Source organism: Anoplophora glabripennis, unplaced genomic scaffold (assembly GCF_000390285.2).
Source record: "Anoplophora glabripennis isolate ALB-LARVAE unplaced genomic scaffold, Agla_2.0 scaffold11, whole genome shotgun sequence".
Lineage (NCBI taxonomy): Eukaryota > Metazoa > Arthropoda > Insecta > Coleoptera > Cerambycidae > Anoplophora > Anoplophora glabripennis.
The window spans coordinates 888,995-912,097 of NW_019416496.1; the positions used below are offsets into that span (position 1 = coordinate 888,995).

The following is a 23,103-nucleotide window of genomic DNA, read 5'->3' on the forward strand; positions in this document are numbered from 1 at the left end:
GACGTTTAAATTAAGTGACGTGAAAATTTTGTTAAAAAATTCCTTGGAACGAGTAACTGCAGATAACTGGCAAAGATGTATACATCATGTACAAAAAGAAGAGGAGAAAATGTGGGAACTCGATAATTTAATTGACGTTACTGTGGAACCTATCGTTATCAATCTAGGAGACGAAGATAATTCATCAGAATATTCAGAGGATGAATTTTAATATACCTACTTTTTTATTTTCTTTATTGTACATTTATACAACACTACATTTACTCACCATAATTTGAATTTTCAAAATACATATATTTTTGTGTGGAATAAAAGTCTATTCATTAAATTTAAATAAATATTTTGATAATAATATTGAATAATTTTATTGGAATTACTAAAAACTCTCTTAACCCGGTTATGATGCTTAAAGTAGCCTCATGTTTTGAAATGCTGTTTTTATATTGTTTACTTATAAGAGAAATGGACCGAGAAATTGAAGCGGCATAGACAAAGACGGATTGTCGGGGATTAAATTGTAGCTACCTGCTACAATTTAGTACAGTCCGATCGCACAAAGTTTTTTTAAAAGTACACCTCATCCTATACCGATAATACATAATGTAAAAATATTGCATATAAGCACCAGTACTACATTTATTTACGATTTGCATACATAATAAGCTTTTATTACTCTCTTTCATTTCTAAACAGACTATGGAATGTTTTCGAGCGACCTCTAAAAATAAATATCAACCAACTAAATAATTTTTTTATTGAATTTGATGAACAAAAGAATATAAATAAATCACGAGACGCTTAAAAAATTTCTCGAGGCAAACTATCTCACAGTGAGTAGGTATCATATATTTATAAGTTTTTAATTTTTTAAAATTTAAGTCAGTTGAATATGTATAAAAACGCCTAGTAATAAAATTTAATTAGTTTCATAGGCGTCCCTAAAAAAGTTTTCTACTAAAGGTAAAAAATTATAATAATTTGTATTATGTATTTATATACATATTTTAATTATTTTGATGGTAAATTTAGTTTTGTTCCGTTTCAAAAAGGCTCCAAAATGCCATGTAATATTAGTAAACAAAAAATCCCTCTTATTTCTCCCTTTAGCAATTGTAATATGAATGATTGATATAAGGTGCCTATAATAAATTAAAATTACCTGATTCACCCCTAATTCCGCACTGCCTCACTGCACTGCTAGACAATTTGTCAACCACTTGTCAACAAATGAGATTTATTTCCCAGTCGCCCAGTGCGGCTGTGTTTGTGCGCCGTTTGTCCGCTCGCGCATTCTGCAACTGAGCGTATACCTCATTTCTACCACCTCCACGTTTAGTTCGACCAGACCTGTATATGGGTATGGCTAAATAAATATGGGAACATGTTTTTTAAATATTTCAATGCCGAGTTCCTGCGTCTTGATTTTTCACTTGAGATTGGGAAGACTATACTTTAAAAATATCAATTTCGTATTAAAAGTAGGCCAAGAAATGCGGGAATAAGTGAAGTTTACGTAAAGCATTCGTACATTTTACGATAAAATACGAATTGTACGCACTCTCAATCGAATTTATGATTTTCCGTTCTGCTGTCCCGTTCCTGTGTTCGCTTCCGTCTGCCCCTTGCATGGAGCGCCTTGCAAAGAGCAATCAGCATGTTTGGAACACGTGAAATACGGTCACATGTCTGCGGCACGTGCAGCGGGAAGGCCCAGACACGCCGCTTCCAGTCTCCGATAATTAACCCCATGCTTTCCGAACCAGTATTCCGTAAAGTGGATAATTTTTAGGGTGTGACGCATAATGCTGTCAAAAATAAACCATATTCCTTCTGTATAAATTTCTTCCGTTGCATTTTGTCCCAAATTGTTTAGATGCCTGAGTATATTGCCGTTGAAAAATAAAAAAATGTTAAGGTTAGGAATTAAAGCCACAAGTAGAGTTGTTTCAAAATCTTATGAGCTTTGACCTTGATATGCGCAGAAACATAATTCCGACCGTCGCCTAAATTATTCTACGGCCTAAAAACATTACATCCATTATTCGCAGTCTATCTCTAAGCAATAAAAATATTATAACGAACGTTCGCCAGTTGACTTTATTGATGTCCGAGCGCCTTAGTTCATTTCTGGTTGTAATGAGGCACGTGGTGTAATTCTGAGTCAATGTTTTCACAACGTGCTTATTAGAAGAATTATGGGGATACGCCACGCCTTTCGCGCATTTCGCGACTCATGAAATTTTGAAACTACCTACCGCCATATTCTGTAGAGATATTTTATTTTTGAAAAAGAAGGTACAAATTAATTATTGGTTACATATTTGGGTACCACATGTTACTTTCTTTGTTGTCTATGTCTTAGTACTTTTCCCACCGTTCTAAAAAGTTGCATTTAAATAAAAACAAGTGTATCTTCTACTGTTTTTAAAAGGAAATAGACAGCCAGGAATACGGTCGGTTTGCGGTCTTAAGAGTCAATCAAGTGTTGGACAATATTGAACTGTTTATGACTAAAAAAAACCTCATACTGCTAAAGGCGCACAAAAAAGAGACTAACAATACACATCATTATTATTTCGATGACTTCGCGATAGTATTATTCAGAATCTCGTTCGTTAATGTATTTCAAAAAATATTTACGTCCCGTCACATTATACTCATTAAATTTTTTTATTGCAGGTTCTTCTACCTCTACCACTTTTCTTTCTATGCTTATCACTATCGATTCAACGGGCAGTACAGTAGTTTAGCTCTAGTAACGTCTTGGCTTTTCATACAGGTGAGTAAAAATAACAGTAATAATTTTAAGTCATCATACACGGTGTTAATGAAAATTTAAAGGGGTGAAAAAGGAGCAGAAACTGAGNCGTAAAGTGGATAATTTTTAGGATGTGACGCATAATGCTGTCAAAAATAAACCATATTCCTTCTGTATAAATTTCTTCCGTTGCATTTTGTCCCAAATTGTTTAGATGCCTGAGTATATTGCCGTTGAAAAATAAAAAAATGTTAAGGTTAGGAATTAAAGCCACAAGTAGAGTTGTTTCAAAATCTTATGAGCTTTGACCTTGATATGCGCAGAAACATAATTCCGACCGTCGCCTAAATTATTCTACGGCCTAAAAACATTACATCCATTATTCGCAGTCTATCTCTAAGCAATAAAAATATTATAACGAACGTTCGCCAGTTGACTTTATTGATGTCCGAGCGCCTTAGTTCATTTCTGGTTGTAATGAGGCACGTGGTGTAATTCTGAGTCAATGTTTTCACAACGTGCTTATTAGAAGAATTATGGGGATACGCCACGCCTTTCGCGCATTTCGCGACTCATGAGATTTTGAAACTACTTTCCCGCCATATTCTGTAGATATTGTATTTTTGAAAAAAAAAAGGTATAGGTAAATTAATTATTGGTTACATATTTGGGTACCACATGTTACTTTCTTTGTTGTCTATGTCTTAATACTTTTTCCACTGTTCTAAAAAGTTGCATTTAAATAAAAACAAGTGTATCTTCTACTGTTTTTAAAAGGAAATAGACAGCCAGGAATACGGTCGGTTTGCGGTCTTAAGAGTCAATCAAGTGTTGGACAATATTGAACTGTTTATGACTAAAAAAAAACCTCACACTGGTAAAGGCGCACAAAAAAGAGACTAACAATACACATCATTATTATTTCGATGACTTCGCGATAGTATTATTCAGAATCTCGTTCGTTAATGTATTTCAAAAAATATTTACGTCCCGTCACATTATACTCATTAAATTTTTTTATTGCAGGTTCTTCTACCTCTACCACTTTTCTTTCTATGCTTATCACTATCGATTCAACGGGCAGTACAGTAGTTTAGCTCTAGTAACGTCTTGGCTTTTCATACAGGTGAGTAAAAAATATAATAGTAATAATCTTAAGTCGTCATACACGATGTTAATGAAAATTTAAAGGGAGTGAAAAAGGAGCAAAAACTGAGTTAACTGATGTCATAAACTTGTATCGGAAGTTTAAGGTAATAGAGAATAAAAATTAATTAAAAATGTGTTTAAAACTGTTTTGGAACTGCTGAAATACATGTATTTTATCGCGGCGAATACTTTCAAAAAAATCTGTAACACTTTTACGAGTTTGTAGGTTTCTTATGAGCCGGACTGTATTCGACTGTCAGTTTGTAATACATTGTTGTTGTAGCGATTAATGTGCTGTTTTTCGAGAGTACATTTTATAGACGTACTTCCAAGTATTCTTTTGAAAATTGCTCTTTTATTTAGCAATCGCGAATATTATGATATGCTCATAATTTATGGCGAAGTATGGTGGGGATATGTGAAAAGTGTTGTGTATTCCACGGAATTTCATAACATCTACCAACTGCGACATCGTATTGCCAAAGTAATATCAGAGGACGTGGCAATGTTGCAACGCGTGCGAGCGAATTGGATACGTCGCGCTGAAGCTTGTGTGCAAGCAAATGGTGGGTACATCGAACATCTTCTATGAAAATCAGCAGTTCTCAAAAGGTGGCTCATTGCAATGTTGAGGCAGGTCACATTTTGACATAAGTTCATTAACACCCTGTATGATATAGCAATTTTTGAGTATCTTACATACTGCACTGGCGGGAACTGAAGATTTAAATTATTTCGAGACGTACGTATTTGTCCAGACGAATCATCTTTAACTAGACAAAGTTAGTGTTGTGCAAAATACAGGACTATTGGATTCCCATTCAATTCGATTTTTGCCTAAGTTTTGCAAATTTGGGTTTAATCATACTTACCACATTGTAATTACACAAAACTTTGTCCCTTGGGTAAAAAAACACATTAGATTTAGGTCCATATTTACTATTTCGTTCACATAAAGGTGCACGCACAGCAAGTGAAAGTCCATTACAACGGTTAGAGACTGATTAAACTACTGACAGTGACGTCATTAGAGTGACGCATTAGATGTAAGCCTTGTATTGGGGTAGCAGTTTAACAAAGTTTCCTAGCAACAACGACAGAGTCCCTTGACGTTACGTTTGCAATTACGAAGTGCAAAATGGTACAGTGTTGTGAGGTTTAATTTTTTTTAATTTATTTTTGACAGCGAATTCAGTTTATTAAAACTGTAACGCAAAACAACAAATTATGTAGTCCATTTAAATAATGTAAGAAACCTTCAAAGATATAATTTTTATTTAGAATAATGCAGAATGTGATTATTGCTGTTAATATTTTCTAGAGTTGGAGTATTTTTATTGAAACGTATTCAAACATTTCATAAATAACATTCCAAATTGCAGTCTTGCTAAAATCATCAACACGCAAACTTATCGTCCTTTGGTAGTGGCGGTAACGCGTATAAAAATTGAACGATGTCGCGTGTGCGACGGTTACGATTACCCAGCCGCACGCCCCTGGCGTCCTAGAGGACTACAAATCCTCCAATAACATATTTGAGGTATTAAGCAATAAGAAAAATGTACAAATAGACATTTCGCTGTGAAGATAAATAATGAGACCTGGCTCCGCTTTCCACCGATGCGAATCGTAAACATATTTTTAGCCCCAATTATTGGTCTTTGCTGAATCGAAGACGTCTCGAATTAGTTGAGTTCGCGAGCTACGCCTTCCAGAGCCCCTTTGATGGCGCGGCGCCTAATTCCAGCAAATCTTGAATAAATTTAATATGCAACGGGTAAATTCCTTCTTATTTTTACGTGTACGGGGTGGGACAAGTTCGACGCTTTTGAGGCGTTTCTCTATTTTCTAGAAAGGTAGAAAGGTGCAAGGTGCAAACAGCACCTCGATATCTTGATTATTTTAAGAGACACAGAGCGATTGTCAATTTGGGCCGTTTTCTTTGATCATTTATAGTTTTGTTTGTGACAACTTCTTGTTTTTGTAAATAGGTCTCTTATACACCGCGTCGACCTAGTGCGCGTAAGTCCAATATCTAGGTTAATAAAAGATATAACTTAATTTTTTTTCTACAGAGTTGCCTACTTTCCCGAGCTGCACAAAATGAAAATATATTTGCATATACAGGGTGTTTAGTTTTTCCTGGGCAGGTACCAACTTAACTTTTTTAAATGGAAACCTATATTTTTTATGGCATTATCGAATTCTACGTGAAAAATTAACGGGCCTTTGTGTTATGATCCCTATTAAAATATTGATACTTTTCGAGATAATCGACTGTTCATTTTTTTTTCTTATGTTTCGTCACTTCTAGTAGTTGACATAATTATGATTGTATGACAGCTAGAAGTTATTTTTTTCGGGAACTGTAGAGTGAAGATGGCTCTTTCAAAAAACGTATCAAAAGTTGACCTGCGATATACAGGGGGCAAAGAAAATCGTGTCAAACCTGATAATTTAAAATTTGAAAAATCTCGACTTTTTCAAATAGGACACCCTGTATTTTATGATTTCATTAGATGCCTTTCTGCAGACCCTACAATTTTTAATAGCTTTCCCTATACCTAAGTTGCGTAGTTTTTGCAAAATTTATGTAAAATACCGGATTTGCGCCCGTTCCTTTGTCGGGAAAAATATTGTAAGGGCATTTATTTTTATTAAATTTATTAGTTGTCTAGCTACACTATTTAAAATAAATATTAATAACTGAAAAATTTAGATATTTGAGTTTAATAAATAAGTCTTTTGGAAAGTTACCATTTATTTGTAAATAAATCAAAAAACCATAAAATCGCTACAAGTGATTAAGAATTAGCAAAATATGGGAAATGTTTGCTAGCAGCACGTATTTGCAAAGCAAATAATCCAAATTTACAGAGATTCCCACTGTTTTGTGGGCAAGAAAGGTTTGAATGAACAGCAAATGCGAATTATGAGAAAACTACCAGGAGACGTGAAAGTAACAACGATTATATTTAGTTTAAAGTTGTGGCGTCTGCTGTTGAAAATCCAAATATTAGTGCCAGGAAATTAGTAGTTTTCAAAAGCTTGACAAATAAAATATTGAAGAAGAAATTTCATCCCTATCATATTGAAAATCAAGCACTGTTACCGTAGTTAGGAAAGTTATTAGTGAAATTGGAGATTAAAAAATTTGGATGAATAGAATTTTGAAAAAAGAATACTCATAGTCGCAAACTAACTTAAAATAAATGTTCAAAACTGTCTACCGTTATTTTCTAAACAAAGCATTAATCTACGATGAAAATGAATATGGACATTTCTTAACATTTGAGGCGTTATAGTTAGAAACTCGTTTTGAGTCTTTTCTTTAAGACTTGAATATCCGTTGGTGGTACTTCGTATACTCGCTCCTTGATATAACCCCACGAGAAAAAGTCCAGACTATTTAAGTCAGGCGAACGTGCGGCCCAAGGAACTGGACCTACAGGGTCTACAGAAAGTCATCTAATGAAATCATAAAACACAGGGTGTTTTATTTGAAAAAGTCGAGATTTTTCAAATTTTAAATTATCAGGTTTGGCACTCCTGTATATCGCAGGTCAACTTTTGATACGTTTTTTGAAAGAGCCATCTTCACTTTATAGTTCCTGAAAAAAACATAATTTCTAGCTGTCATACAATCATAATTATGTCAACTACTAGAAGTGACGAAACATAAGAAAAAAAATGAAAAGTCGATTATCTCGAAAACTATCAATATTTTAATAGGGATCATAACACAAAGTCCCGTTAATTTTTCACGTAGAATTCGATGTCATAAAAAATATAGGCTTCCATTAACAAAAATTAAGTTGGTACCTGCGCAGGAAAATCTGAACACTGTATATGCAAATATATTTTCATTTTGTGCAGCTCGGGAAAATAGGCTGTAGAAAAAAAAAATTAAGTTATATCTTTTATTAACCTAGATATTGGAGTTACGCGCACTAGGTGGACCCGGTGTATATAGTCCAAGCATTCTGTCACGGATTAATTTTAAATTTGCAGAAATTATTACCTGGACAAAAAAAATATGACCGTATAGAAAATTAAATTTTAAATTGAGTTTTTTTGTTCTTTAAACTCGATCCAATATGGTTAAAAAAAATCGCAAAGTTGAAAAAAACGGTGTTTCTAAAATAACTAAAAAAATATAGCACGGATTGAAAAATTTTAAATGAGAAAGTTGTAGGTTTTAAAAAGATCTATCTACTGATTTTTTGAAAGTATCGATTGCTTTGTTACTTTTCGAGATATATCGAAAAAACCGTTAAAAATCTTCTCTTTTCTCTTCTTCTATAACTCGTTTACATTTACGTGCCCATATTTGATATTTACTGCAAGCATAGTCCGCGGCAAGCCAAAAAAGTGCATTTTTGAAAAATTTAAAAATATTAATTATTTTTCGAGATATATTGATTTTTTGAAAAAAAGGCGCTCTCGAAAATTGGCTACATCTTCTCAGCGGATAGCCCTACAGTAACGATTTTTGGTTTATTTTCTTCGTAAAGAGTTATATTATCATGTTGTTAAAAAATGTTGACGATTTTATTAATTATAAGGATCAAAAAATGACTGAAAATGTTGCACTTTTTTTGGGTATGTTTTTTTCAAATAACTATTTCAATTTTTATTATTTTTTTGTACTTAATCTGGGGTAGCTAAACACGAATATTATAGCATTTTCGCCTTAGAAGCAAAATAGACCCGTAAATGTTTAATTTTCTTCCTTGAAAAGTCATTTTCATAAAATAAAAGCATTTCTCTATAATGCTTGGACTAATAGTCTTTTGCTTAGAATCTAGTACCGTACGCAGAATTTTTTTATAGTCTTCAGTTTTCCAGTTTCGATACAAACTTTATAACTCTACAAACTCTAATTTGTACCTAAAGACGCACTTACACTACGAAAAGCTCTAGTTTGTTTTTTGTTTGACTTTCGACTAATACTGTTGTGTCTTTTTATCACTGTCCTTTTACGAGAGCTACATAAGCCTAGAGTTTGTGAAATTTGTTTTAAATACTACTGGATAAGTTTAGATATTGGTTATTAAACTGCATGGTAGTCAGGTGGACGTCCGAACACACTGCATGCTGGCTCCGCAAGGGCCCTGCGGTGGTGTCCGCATCCAAATTGGAAAATTGGTATCTTTGAAAAGCGTCCATCTCGTTGATCTTCTAAGGTCAAGCTGCAGTTCGGATTTCGTAATGGGTGAGAATTCGAAATCCGCTCGAGACTAATATTACAATAAGTTTCTACTATGACTGAGATTTCTGAAAAAGAGGTAACGGTTATAAAAATGAGTGACTGGGAGTAAGATCTGGTGGTATTGATGGCCATTCCCCTTTTTATAACCAAGAAATTCGTTATTCGAGATAAATAATCTGCCTTAAGGCCTTTAATGATGAACATCGGGGTTTTTATTTTATTATTGAGATTTAGTTTATGGAAAAAAAAGTTATGAAATCTTAAAATTGTAATGAAAGTCGGGCACTGCTCAATTTTTTCGTCCCAACGGCGTTGCAGCTAATATCGGAATACTTAAAGTCTAAATTCTGGGCCCGATATTAAAAGTATCAAACGCAGGACGCGCGCCCCGAGCTGGGTTTTAATCTAAGAAACGGAAAAGGGGATAAACAAATTTTCCGAATTCCCGATATCGACCGAAAAACAATATCGGTAGTTATAACGTGACAATCCCGTGCATTTGTCAGATTGAAACTCGCAAATAACAGTCGCCGCTGGGGGTAGAGGGCCCGGCTCGGACATTGGCGTCCCTTAGACATATCAATTTAGGGAGGTCGGCCGGCCGGAATTTGGGCGCTGTTGAAGCTTGTGGAAGTCATACACAACGTTGGAAAAAGTATTAAGTTATTGTGTAATTTCCTAAATAGACGCATTTGAGAATTTATATCTAATGTTAAAAAAAAGTATCTTGGAATTGACGTGGAATATTTTACCAGCGGCTTTAAAAAAATGTATTATCTTATTAGCTCTCGTGTTTTTTACTCAATTTTGAAAGTACCAAGTCAAATAATTTTTTTCATAAAAGAATTTTTTCAAATGAAATCAATGTTTTTTTCCTTAAAAAATCTTATCAAATTAACCCATTACTGGCCAAAACAAGAAAAACACATTTTTTAATGATTTTTTTTATTAAAGTATATTCAAAACACATACATTAAGACTAATTTGACACGGTCGATAGCCGTACGGATTAAGGCGTCAGTACTTAAATCGATGTGTCGATCTGCCCGGGTTTCGAATCCCGCGGCCGGTAGACCGTAGATTAGCTAAGCTTGTACGGAGGATTGGCACCTGTGCAGGTATGGTAGGGTGGAAGAATGAAGAATTGACACCGGTTGGCATTTGACCACCCCCCTAATTAATGAGGTTTTCCAGGTTTCCCTCATTCCTGCACTGAATGGTGGTTAGGGCCAACCAACATAAGTCGTTCCTGGGCGCAAATGCGGCCTGCGTAATTTACTATTAAAAAAAATCATAAACAGTCATCATCAAAAAAACACGTAGGTGCGTATACGCACCTTTGGCTGAAAACAGTTATTAAAATTAATTAAACTAAGTTAGTTTTTTATGTGAAAATTTTCAAAGTAAGCTGGATGCAAATGCACTTTACACAAACAAATAGTATTATTTTTGCGAAGTCGACACTTTTTTCTTGCACTATTAACCTCTCTATAATATAATATGTTGGATATTGTCAAATTTGACTTTACCTGGTAGAGCGGATTGAGAGGGTCTTCCATGGGTTCAGTTGAATACTGAAGCAACATCGCTGTTTTCTGTATCTAAAGAGAGTGTTAAATCCGAAAGAAATTTTAGCTGAGATTTCGTTGTGAGCACAGTGTAAAGTGCATTTGCATCCAGCTTACTTTGAACAGTTTCACATAAAAAACTAAAAGCGTCATCTTCCAAATCATCATGACTATCTATACTTGGTTGTATTTCATACGTTCCTGCATTATCCGTCTGCAATCTCTCTTCTCCAATAATATTTTCATCAAAGTTTTTCTCATCTGTAATTTCATCTGTTTCTGGCGGCACATAAAAAACATCAACCGATTCAGCATTTTCACAATCTGAATCCTCTTCTAACAAAGTAAGTAACTCTTTAGTGGTTAGTACCCTTTTCATTTTCTATTTTGACAATACAAACAAAATTATACCTCTATAGCTTCTATACAACTCAAAAATCTCTTACCTCATATTGGCACTAGATGTATCAAAAAAATAACTATTATGCATTACAAAAAACTTTAGTTCAAACAATATTTTGTACAAAACTACACTTTTTTACATAAAGGAAAACCAAGAAGTACACTCTGCTAATAATGAACTGATATATGTTCTGACAAGTCCTGTATTGTATATGCCAAGATTTGTCGAGACTTGCAGAGGAGTGAATAAATATGTCAATCGTTATCGGCCAAAGGTGCGCATTTACTACTACATTTATGTATCATTATGACCATCGTTTTGAAAACGTATGTAAAAAAACTACACGAGTATCAAAATAGATCTTTTATTTATGCCTGGCTCAAAAAAAATAGTCCGCACATTTTTACTAACTTTGAACAAAATTTGTTCTAATGTATTAAATATCGTATTTTCTTTAAAAAAAAATAATATTTAAACAATATTATTTTTAATTAAATACTAGTACACTCTCTGGACTGTTGGCATAAGATTCTGTAGGTAGGAAAGCATAGAATTTTACGGATGATCTCAAAAAAAAAATTAAAATAAAAGGGTGCGTTTACGCACCTTTGGCCGCTAATGGGTTGAGTGAAAGAAAAAAATTGTGTGAAAAAATGGTCAAATAGATAAAGCAATTCGCAAAAAACTGGTTATGTTCAACACTTTTGTCATTTCAAAATATAATTTTTTTCTAAATGTTTGACGATATATAATTTGAGAAGGGAAATTAGTAAAATTATTTTTAAACTTGAATCAGGTTCGAAATAAAAGATTGTAGGTTAATTTTGTTCTAGTTTTTCTTTTATATGTAGAATTTATATTCCAAAAATTACAAATATTAAGCACCCTGCAGTAGTACACTGCTTTTGAGTAGAGCTGCCATAATTGGCCGCTCACCAAAGGACCATCAACATAAAATAAAGTGAACAATGATTCTAAGATTTATGTCATTGTATCATTGTGAAACACGTAAATTGTTTTAAGCAATCTGGATGAGATCCGTTATAGATCGCATCATCAAGTATTTTTCTATCGTTGTTTCAGCAAAATTTATTCGCGACGGTGATAAAATATTTTAATCTGAAGAGAACGGCCGTTCGACATCTACTGATGTAATATTTTCATAATGAAATAGTCTTTTTCCAAGCTGGTCCAACATGGTAATTACCACTCGGGGTTGTATTTATTCCAATAGGAATGAAATGTTTTGTTATTTACTATATCAAATGGTAGGTTACATGCAATCAGTATGAAGATTAAACCAAACATAAATCGAGTCTTCTGGTTTTCGCCAGTTTTTTTATACGTGTATTGTACACTGTTTAATATTTATTACTTTATGTTTATTAATATTCATTTTAAACGTTTTTATATACATACACCGTGTCCACCTAGTGAGCGTAAGTAAGAACATTTAAACGAAGACAGCAGCTTAAATAGATATTTTTAGAACTCATTATTTTCCTTTACTTTCATAAAATTCTTTTATATTCCAAAAAATACATATATCTGTTCTGTATTCCACCTGCATAGGTTTTATGTTAATAATTTTATAGCTACTTACCGATATTTGTTTTTTTTTAGTCAATGTAGTATGAATTGTTTGCTGTTTTTTTAACACTAACTACCCTCGACATAATTACACACAATTATGCATCAAAAGACAACTAAAATCGTAAATGAAATCGTTCGGTTACAGGGAAATCGGCGAACCGACAGCTAAAATTTAAAAAATATGGCCACAAAAATCCTTGAACTAAATTTTGAACCTGGAAAAATAGCTTCTTACATAAAGAAGAACTAATAAAACAAGAATTATCCAACAGTTGCAGTTTTACAGTTGTTTTTTAGTGGCTAAAATCAAATTCCAATCACTAGTGACTATTTTTTTTAGAAAACAGCATTAAATAATTAACTCTTGCATTGTGAAATTGGATTCCGCTACCAAAATTAACATAACTCATTTTCTTTGTAAGGCATCATTCTATCAATATTTGCTGCTATAACCATAGAACAAGGAATAGAAGAGGTAGCGTCAACTGTATAATAACTCAGGATCAGCATTGCTATCGTTCAAAATTTTTCAAGGAGTCTGTAGTATGACAAGTAATTAAATAAAACATTGTAAATTCTTACTATTAAATGAAAAAAAAACATGAATTCAAAAAATAAATAGATTAGTAAGTCTATTGTGTAATAATTCCTTTAAATTTAAAGATCTTTTTAACATTTTAAATGCTGTTAATATTATTTTGTATTGTCTAACTTTATTTTGGATAAGATGTTACAGAATTCCTTTCAAATCGGTCTTTTGTAAATAATTTTATTTAAAGCTGAAATAATTATTTATGATACAAGTGTTAAAAATGACATTTTTTCGTGGGGTTATATTCCCCACTCACAAAATGTAATTTTAATAAATGTATCGTACAAAATATTTTGTAAAACTATTATTAGGAAAAAAATCCGTGTGGGTTTAAATTTCCGATATATCATTAACGTTCGTTTCAATTATAAGACACATAACTTTCTTGATAAATTTTTACACAGAATACACCACACAACTAGTTTTAGAGGTTATGTTATAATAACAACAATAAACACCACTGACATAGAATAGAGACCAAGCAGTTACATTTAGTATTCGTAACCACAACACTTGAACTACTGTCACCAGTGTCACCGTAGTAGTTCAAATAACCGATGAAACCTGATCTGTCAAATGTTCTGTGATAACTTTAAAAGCAGTTTATTTTAAAGGGCCGCTAAAACTTTGGGAGTCCTATAAATCTTAAAGAAAACCTCTAACCCTATTGACCTCTTGCCAAGAACAATTTGTTGAACCACCAGCAGCCGCTACTACTCATATACGTAAGTTTTTAACGCTCTGTATGGCGACAAGCTTCGGAAATCCCCAGCAGCCCGAAATTGTAGAGCAGAAACGGCCGTAGTCCGGTTCCGTTCGGAACGCTGTGGAAATAATAACCTGACAGAGAATTATGAGAAATGCGGAGGAATTAAACTGGCAAATAAATAAGAAAATGTCGCTGCCCGCTGACCGGAAAAAGTCCCGAGGGGCCGGTATAAGGCGGCCCCCTAATACCGACTTAGCTATCAAATGTTTTCTTGCATGCCGCAGCGAATGCGCGCCTGCTTGTATTTACCGGCGCTCGACCGACGAATATTGTACATAAATAGTGGATGTATCGGTGTGATTGGTTCGATTTGTAATACGAGGTGGCCATGATGAGATAAACAAAATAGAAAATGAGTAAATAATTTAGTTACTGATCTGATTTTTTTCACCATATGCTCAAAACTCCCCCCGTTGCTGTCCAAACAGCTGAAGCTTCATAGTGTCTTCCTTACCGATAAACTGACGATCAAGCACTTGGCTATGAAACTATTGGTCCGCTGATGACGCGCTTTCATATAATAGTTTTAATTTCGTGCGTATCATTAGCGGTTTAATTTCGTTGCTCTTATATGTTTTTATGAACACGTCATAGCTGCGTCCAATTTTATATTTCATCTAAACTAGGTTTGTTTTTACAAAATTACGCAGCCACAAAAAAAAAGTTGTCTGTACTTTTCATGCGTAGTATTTTTGCCTTCTGATCACGAATCTGGTGTCAGAATTGAGCTATCACATCACAGGAATTTCCTAACCTCAAAAAACAGGTAAAAAATTGCAAAAAATCACGAAAAAGCGCTAGGAAAAATACAAAAACATAAACATACACACAAAAACATAAAAATACAATTTTTTTCTATATTGAAATGTACATTTATATGGTTATGGCCCAGATTCACATCCGCGATCAAAATTGATGGTTCTTTTTCTAACCTCAAAAATCGGGTCAATTAAGGTCAGATATCACGAATTTTCAAAAAATAATAGATTTGCGCCAAATTTGGTTTACGGAGGTTATCGCGGGCGGTGATCACGGTTCCGAGGCCAATTTTGCAAAATTCAAGATGGCGGATCCAAGATGGCCGACCAAATTTTCAAAAAATAACACATTCGCGCCAAATTTATTAAATGGGGGTTTTCGGGATCGTTGATCACGGATCCAAGTTCAATTCTACAAATTTCAATCTGGCGGATTCAAGATGGCCGACCAAATTTTCAAAAAATAACAGGTTCGCTCCAAATTTGGGGGTTTTCGGGGTCGCTGATTCCGAATTCGAGGTCAGTTCTACAAAATTCAAGATGGCAGATCCAAGATGGCTGACCAAATTTTCAAAAAATAACAGATTCGCTCCAAATTTGGTATTCGGGGGTTTTCGGGGTCGCTGATTACGAATTCGAGGTCAACATTGTATTCATTTTGTAATATATTTGTTTACTTTATAACTGAGTACCCAATCATGTTTTAACCTTCATTTTTACAGCTATATCTTATTCTTCTTTCTGTAAAAGATCTATTCACGGGTTTTCTGCCTAATCTCAGGTAATAAAGTACATAGGTAATTAATTAAATTTTTAAAAACGAATTTTGTAAATCTGATCTCGATTCGTGATCAGTGACCCCGAAAACCCTCGCATACCAACTTTAGCGCGAATGTGATAATTTTTAAAAATTTGGTCGGCCACCATCTTGAATTTTGTAAAATTGACCTCGGATCCGTGATCAGCGACCCCGAAAACTCCCGTATACCAAATTTTGCGCGAATCTGTTATTTTTTGAAAATTTGTGATATCTGACCTTAATGGATCCGTTTTTTTTGAGGTTAAAAAAAGAACCATCAATGCTTACCGCGGATTCTCGTTCAGTGGGGTCTTAACCATATAAATGAACATTTGAACATAAAAGAAAATTTTTTTGTATTTTCCCTAGCACTTTTTCGTGAATTTTTGCTATTTTTGACCTGTTTTTTAAGGTTAGGAAATTCTTGTAATGTGATAGCTGAATTGTGACACCGGATTCGTGATCAGGAGGCAAAATTACTACGGGTAACATATGTCGCATGAAAAGTACATACAACTTTTTTTTGTGTGGCTGTGTTATTTACAGCTTTTTCCATTTTTGCAATTTCTTTAATTTCATACCGTTGACTTAAAACAACTGGCAATACTGATAAGCGCACACGGCATGCACATGCAATCAAATTCGAGAGCTCCTCAGTGGCGGCGTGAATAAAAATTTAAGTGCTGTTTAGAAAACGAATTGTAACAGTACAAGAAAAACATTTTTATGTAGAAATTAGGCCATACAACTTCTATAAGAAATTTTTTTTCTAGCTCTCACCCCTTTTAAGTTATCTTGAAAAAACCCTTTATTTTATCTTTTTTCACCCCTGGCCGGAGATTGAAAAAAAAAATACTGTCACTTATTGTTATTATATACCTTTAACTAACTTGTATAAAAAATTCAGGCAAGTTAATCAAATTGCGATTTAAAGGCCCTACATTGTGATAAAAAAAAATCTGATTTTGGTATCTGGTAAACGCGGTCTCCTAAAAAAAACTGCCCTCCACCCAAGACACATCCTGTATATCCGCTAGAATTTTTCGTTTGTTGACCAATTTTCGTTAGGTATTTTGGATTTGCCTGCATTATACTCGTACAGTTTCAGTAGTTATATATGCACTTAAATTATATATCCCATTAGCACCTGGAGCGCCATTTTACGTGTAAAATTAGTAGGAGCGGAAAATTAAATAAATTACACAGCAGGAAATTGACTTTTTACCTTGCAGTTTTCGACTAATGGGTATTTCTGATAATAATTAGATGCAACATACTGCATTTTACGCTACTTGCAGCACAAATTTTCTAACCTAACTTTACATAAATAGATTTCTACATAATGTTGGGTTAGGTCAGTATAATATAAAGTTAGGTTATGTCAGGAATAATAGCTGTTTTACATTGACAGTTTATTCATGAATAAATTGATGAAGTTCTTCATGAATTAATTCACGAATTTATTGGTAAGCAGTGTGGTTTTACACTGCTACAGACTGTCAAGTTTTTTGACGTATGAATTAGTTCTACCAATGAATCAAAGAAGCAAATACATTTCAAAAATGTATGAACAGCGGTACAGTTCTGACATATATTAAATACATAAATATTAGTTTTTGTAAGTAACAAATTAGTAAAAACAATGCAAAACTAGTACGACGCCAAACAGTTATTTACTTATTCCAATAACATAACCTTATTACTGATCTAAGGCTGGAAATCTGTTGGGCTGGTACTTCTGAACTTCACGAAGAAATTGACGAAAATTAGAACATGCTCTAATTCGTCAAAAACTTGATGAATAAATTCATGAAGTTATTTGACAGCTGATTTGGTGCATTACACTTGTCCAATTTCTTGATGAAGCGACTTCATGAATTAATTGATCAATAAATTGTCAAACAGCTATAAAGCATACACAATGTTGCAGACATCTGTAAATGCACTAATTAAATTTTAACATTATAATTAGTCTAATTTACATACATACGGACATGTTAGGTTTCTTATTTCTTTTAACCCCATAAACTTAAACCAATGATATATAATGAGCGATTAAATGAAATATTTTGCAGCATTTTTTATTCCAAATGAAAAATTTTTTTTCATAATAAAATTGTCCTTGCAATCTAATGTTTTTCATTTAGAAAACAAACATATATTTAAATGAATGAGCTTACCGATGATTTACAAAATATTTGAGTATGTTGTCTCAAGTTTTGCAGTTAATAAATACAGAAGAAATGACATACCTGGTATGCTGGTAAGCTCATGCGAAATAGACTATAAACTAAGACATTCAAATTGTTCGTAAGTAATGTCAGATTGACGTACAAATATCGGTGGGGAAAGAAGTACGGTAAGTCGAACTAAATTATAATAATTACATAGTATATACGTGCATTTTCATTGCATTTTCGCCATATTATAGTCGTACATTGTAGATTAACGTAAATATGACAGTAATAGTAAATTTATGACAGACGTTTCAGGGATTGATTTTCTTTGTAGCAAAATGTTCGATTAAACGAGAATTTTGGCATCGTTTTAAGAAAAAGGGAAATTGTGCTTGTAAAATCAAACAAGCAGCTGCTGTAGTGATCCATACTTGTCACATATAAAAAAAAACGTTTTGTTGCACGTCCAATTTCAGCTTTATTTTTATCATTAAAGAAAACGGACTCTATGAAGCTTTAGAACAACCGTTCGTGGGCTTATTTTTCACCCTCCCTTAAATTTTGAACATTTTCAAAAATTTATTAGGAATGTCTTATTTTTACATACAGGGTGACTTAAAAAAAACCCTCGGTAACATTTCAGGAGTGAATCCGAAAAAAGTTTCAATGTTGTAGGATATCAAGAAACCAATATGCTGGTGACCTTGATTTGACTTCAATCTTAAATTTCAAGGTCAAACCAAGGTCAACCTGAAAATATTAAATGTTACCTCTATTTTTTAGAACTAGGAAATCCTAGAAAAATTTTTTGAACCAGTGCACTGTATGGGTTGCTAACAAGAAAATGAGGTATTCCATTTGATTTTAAATCTTCATTTAACATTGTAGCTTGTGGTGAAAGTGAAATCCAAGCCCATCACCTAATTTATCATTCAAAATCCTACAAATTTTACTTGGAACATTTTTGTCGAGTTATTCGACAAAAGTAAGTTTGACCTTCAAATTATCTACAAGGACATACAAAAATTTTCTTCAACCCCATATTCGGTGCTCTATTAATTGATATTTAATATTTTCAAGGTGACCTTGATTTGACATTGAAAATTGTAGTCAAGGTCAAGTCCGAAGTCATCAGAATATTGCTTTCTTGGAATCCTGCAACTTTTATCTGAATCTTTTTTTATCCTGAAGCGTAATCGGGGAACCGACTCCTTTTGGCACACCCTATACAGGGTAGCACAAAAGTATGGAAACGCCTGAATAACTCGCCAGGAGTGCATTTTCTTGAAAAATTATAAATACAAAAGTTTTAGGATTTTTCCCTGGCTATTCAATGGCGCCCTTGTATTCGACCTTGACCTTGACCTTCAAGGTAATTTCAAGGTCAAAATTGATTTTTTAAATAGGAACCCCTATTTTTTTTATTGCGGATTTAGAAAGAGCAGGAAATTTAACGTTCAAGTATGACCTTGACCATATCCTTGACCACGACCTTCAAGGTCAAAGTTGTTTTGTTAACAGGAACCGCTACTTTTATTGCGGATTTGGAAAATGCATGAAACTTTCCGTTATATTTATATATTTTTCTTTCTTTATACTATTTTTTTTTAGTAAGATACCGTTGTTTTTTATTTGCAAATTACAGGCCCCGAAAACGTTCGAGATTATTACGGTTCTACTTTTAACCTTCAATTTTCCTTTGTTCCAGCACTCTATGGTCTACTTCTTCCACCACTACGAGCTACCCGTCATCCTCCAACAGGCCCACTTCCAGCAGTTCCTGCTGCGCAGCTCTCAGCAGCAGCGGGAGGTGTTGGCGGCACCTCTGCCAACTTCGCCACCCATCAGGACCCGGTTCACGCAACTGATATCCGCCGTGAGGCCCTCCGTCACCACCCAGACCTCCACCACTGTCAGCCAGATCGCCACCTCCACCTCCACCAACACCACCGAGTCCTCCACGGTCGGTACCTCGGCTCAGCCGGTCAGCTCCAACAGGTCCAGTCAGACGGTGAGTACCCGGCGATCTCAGCGTTACCAGCGCCAAAATAATCCATGGGCGTACCATTTTAGAGGGTTCCAAAAATTATTAAACGTAGAACAACAAATAGGTGTGTCAATTTTGGTGAAAAAGTAGATTATCTTTACAAATTCGGCAATTTTGGTCTCGCAAGAAGTCAATCTGGTCAGCCTTAGTAGTAAAAGTTGTAAAAATTGTGGTTTCATTTATTTATGGCGCCATTAGCTACAGTTAACAGCAATAAAATTTAGAATTAGTTATAAAGAAACCTTAGGCTTAATTTTGGGCTTCGTTCTAGTATGAATCAGCCTTTATTATGTACGTCTTGTGTTATAGGCGGTAATGTCGGAAACTTACCTTTTGTTTGTGTAGATTCCCAGGTCTGTGGAGACGGCGGAGTCCCAAACCTCTGGCGGCCACCCCTCTGTCGTCGCGTCCAGCCAGACCAACGAGGAGATCACGAGGAGAGCGCCGTCTGGAGGTCCCGATCAACCGTGAGCAAGTATTTTATCGTAATATAGTTGAATTGGTGGACATACCCTTAAAAGACTTTTATTTACATTACCTATTTCTATAGCCACTATGTGTATATAATAGTGTTTATTTTTAATGCTTAAAGAAATTGTAAATATTGTTATTTTTGTTTAATAGGTGGATGTAGATCATGAAATAAATAAAAAGGAGGTAAAAATATGTTTTGTAGTGTTACAGATCTTACCCCAGGGGATAATGACAACATCTAATGATGATGAATTTTCAGAAATAATTCCTCTTAACAACAAAAAAAAAAAGGAAAGAATAAGGTGGCTTATAAACATGCAAATCAACAGTCATGAAATTACTTGGATTTTATATCCCATATGCATGGATTTAAATGATATACATTTAAAAATTCCTCCAAAAATCCCCTGTTGAATTTCATAACTACATCTAAAAATTTTCTAACCTTCACTAAATGAACAACAGAAGACTGCAGGAAATATCGGAAGGACTTTTTTTCAGTTGACAGAATAAGATTAAATTACATTTGGGCAGATACGCCTATTAGTGGCAATTATTAGATATTGTTTTTATTCTTGCCTTTTAATTATTGACAAAAAATGCTCGGTTTATTTATACATGTAAAAAATTTATTTTCTACGAATGTCTCTATTTTTTATTCTGTCATGTTAAAAGAAAGTACGGACCTGGAATGTACGATTTACTGGCGGACCTTTTTGTGATTAAAAAAGGCATTCACAACAAACTTTAACAGAAATAAATTTTTCCAATTTTTATAGATAGCAACGCGGAAAGAATTAATTAATGGAAAATAGGTAGCTAAACAGTTATTTTCTAGAATACGTTGGCTATAATTGTCATAATCTTCCAATTCACATGTACACAACAATATAGTCTAAACTTCACTGATAAAAATTAAAAAATAGATTCTAATCCACAAATAACGAATGTTAAACATGTATTTTGATTAGAATATTTATAGTAATTATACACATTTATAACGTCTGAATAATTGTTCCCCTCGCTTTTACTAATTGTTACATTTTTCTCAAAATTATTTGACTGCTCCATTTCACTTACCGGAGGCTCAATATTATCTGACTGATGCATTAAAACAGTTGACTATTTCATTTTTGTTACTTAAACTGTCAGCAATATACTTTCTGCAATTGTGGCTGATTTCCACCCACCATGTCTCTTGATTGCTAATACATCAACTCCTGTATTAGCCAGTAACGTTACCGATGTTATTCGGAATGAATGGGCTGTATATTGTTTCAGGATGTTCTAGTTCCAAAAACTCCGCTCGGGCGCAAAATCGGTGTCGATAACTATTTTTAAATTCATATTCAGAAGGTACACATTTACTTGGTGGTGTTACTGATTTTTTTTAACATTATGTCCCTCAAAATAATACAGGTCGACAATTTCCAGACCTAGACTTCAATCTATCGTATCTCTATGGAAAAAAAAAAGATTTCCAAAAAAATTCGAAGTGCGCTTAGAAGGATAAGAGTGGTACTTTGAGATGGTTTAACGCGATTTTAGAAAAGAAAATTAATTCACGTTGTAATCTGACCCCGAATATAGCGAAAAACCGCGATTTTTGCATTTTTAGGTTAGAATATCTCGAGAACCTAGGGTGATGGACCAATTCTGAGTTCGGATTCGTAATCAGCGCACCAAAGTCCTTCAGGTACACTAGATCCGGTCTCTGGTTCTGGACTTTCGTAAATTAATGAAAACGGAGCTCGGGAAAACGAACGGAAGCCATGTTGTGACGTCATTCCACTCAATATGATATCTCTATAGTCTGTTTGGAACTGAAAGAGAGTAATAAAACCCCGAGATAAGAACCGGCCATGGGCGTGGTAATATTTCGTTTCAGGTAATTATCAGGTAACACTAATATTAACAAAAATGACAGGAATTGGAAAATCGACTATCTACAGACTTTTCAAGGAAACAAAAAATGAACAAGATACTGTAAATCCCCCAAAATCATCTACAGGGAGGTCAAAAGTCGTTATAGATGATTTCTTCAAAAATGTCATTCGCAGAAAAGTACACTCATTTTATTTTAAAAAAGAAATACCAACGCTAAACAAAATTTTAAGTGAACTTTCAGAGGACAACGATTTGCCAAAAATCAGTAGAAGCAAATTATGGGCCGTCTTACGAGAGTTGAATTTTTGCTGGGAAAAGCAGAACAGGAAGTCAGTTCTTATCGATAAAGATGAAATTATTTGTTGGCGAAGATCCTACTTAAGATCAATTAGAAAATTCCGTGACGAAGGGAGGAATATTTATTATCTAGACGAAACTTGGGTCAACGAGGGATATACTGTAACAAAAGTATGGCAAGATAAAAATGTAAAAAGTTTTCGACAAGCATTTTTGGATGGACTTTCAACAGGGTTCAAGGCACCTTCAGGTAAAGGGCGAAGATTAATAGTGACACATATAGGTAGTGCCAGTGGTTTTGTAGATGGCGGTTTACTTTTATTTGAATCTAAAAATACAGGTGACTATCACGAAGACATGAACGCAGATGTTTTCGAAGAGTATTTTACACAGATGTTGGATCTTATTCCTCCGGGGTCTGTAATTGTCATGGATAATGCCAGTTACCATTCACGGCAGACCGAGCGGACGCCTACGACTGCTTGGAGGAAAGCCGATATAATTCAATGGTTATCCGGAAAAAACATTTCTTTTGAAACAAATATGGTGAAAAAGGAACTTTTGACACTTGTCAATCTTAATAAAGATCAGAAAAAATATGTTATCGATGAAATGGCAAC

At 34.1% G+C, this 23,103-nt stretch overlaps 1 protein-coding gene across 1 annotated transcript in view; it reads left to right on the forward strand.

Annotated features, from left to right (window-relative positions):
- LOC108907752 (membralin) overlaps positions 1-20,472 on the forward strand; it is a 189,087-nt gene extending 168,615 nt beyond the window's left edge. The window contains exons 9-11 of the mRNA XM_023454736.1: positions 2,680-2,779; positions 19,487-19,789; positions 20,171-20,472. Coding sequence (XP_023310504.1) covers positions 2,680-2,779; positions 19,487-19,789; positions 20,171-20,296 — 529 coding nt within the window. The 3' untranslated portion in view covers positions 20,297-20,472. The remainder of the gene's footprint in view (positions 1-2,679; positions 2,780-19,486; positions 19,790-20,170) is intronic.
- Positions 20,473-23,103: the final 2,631 nt, after the last annotated feature.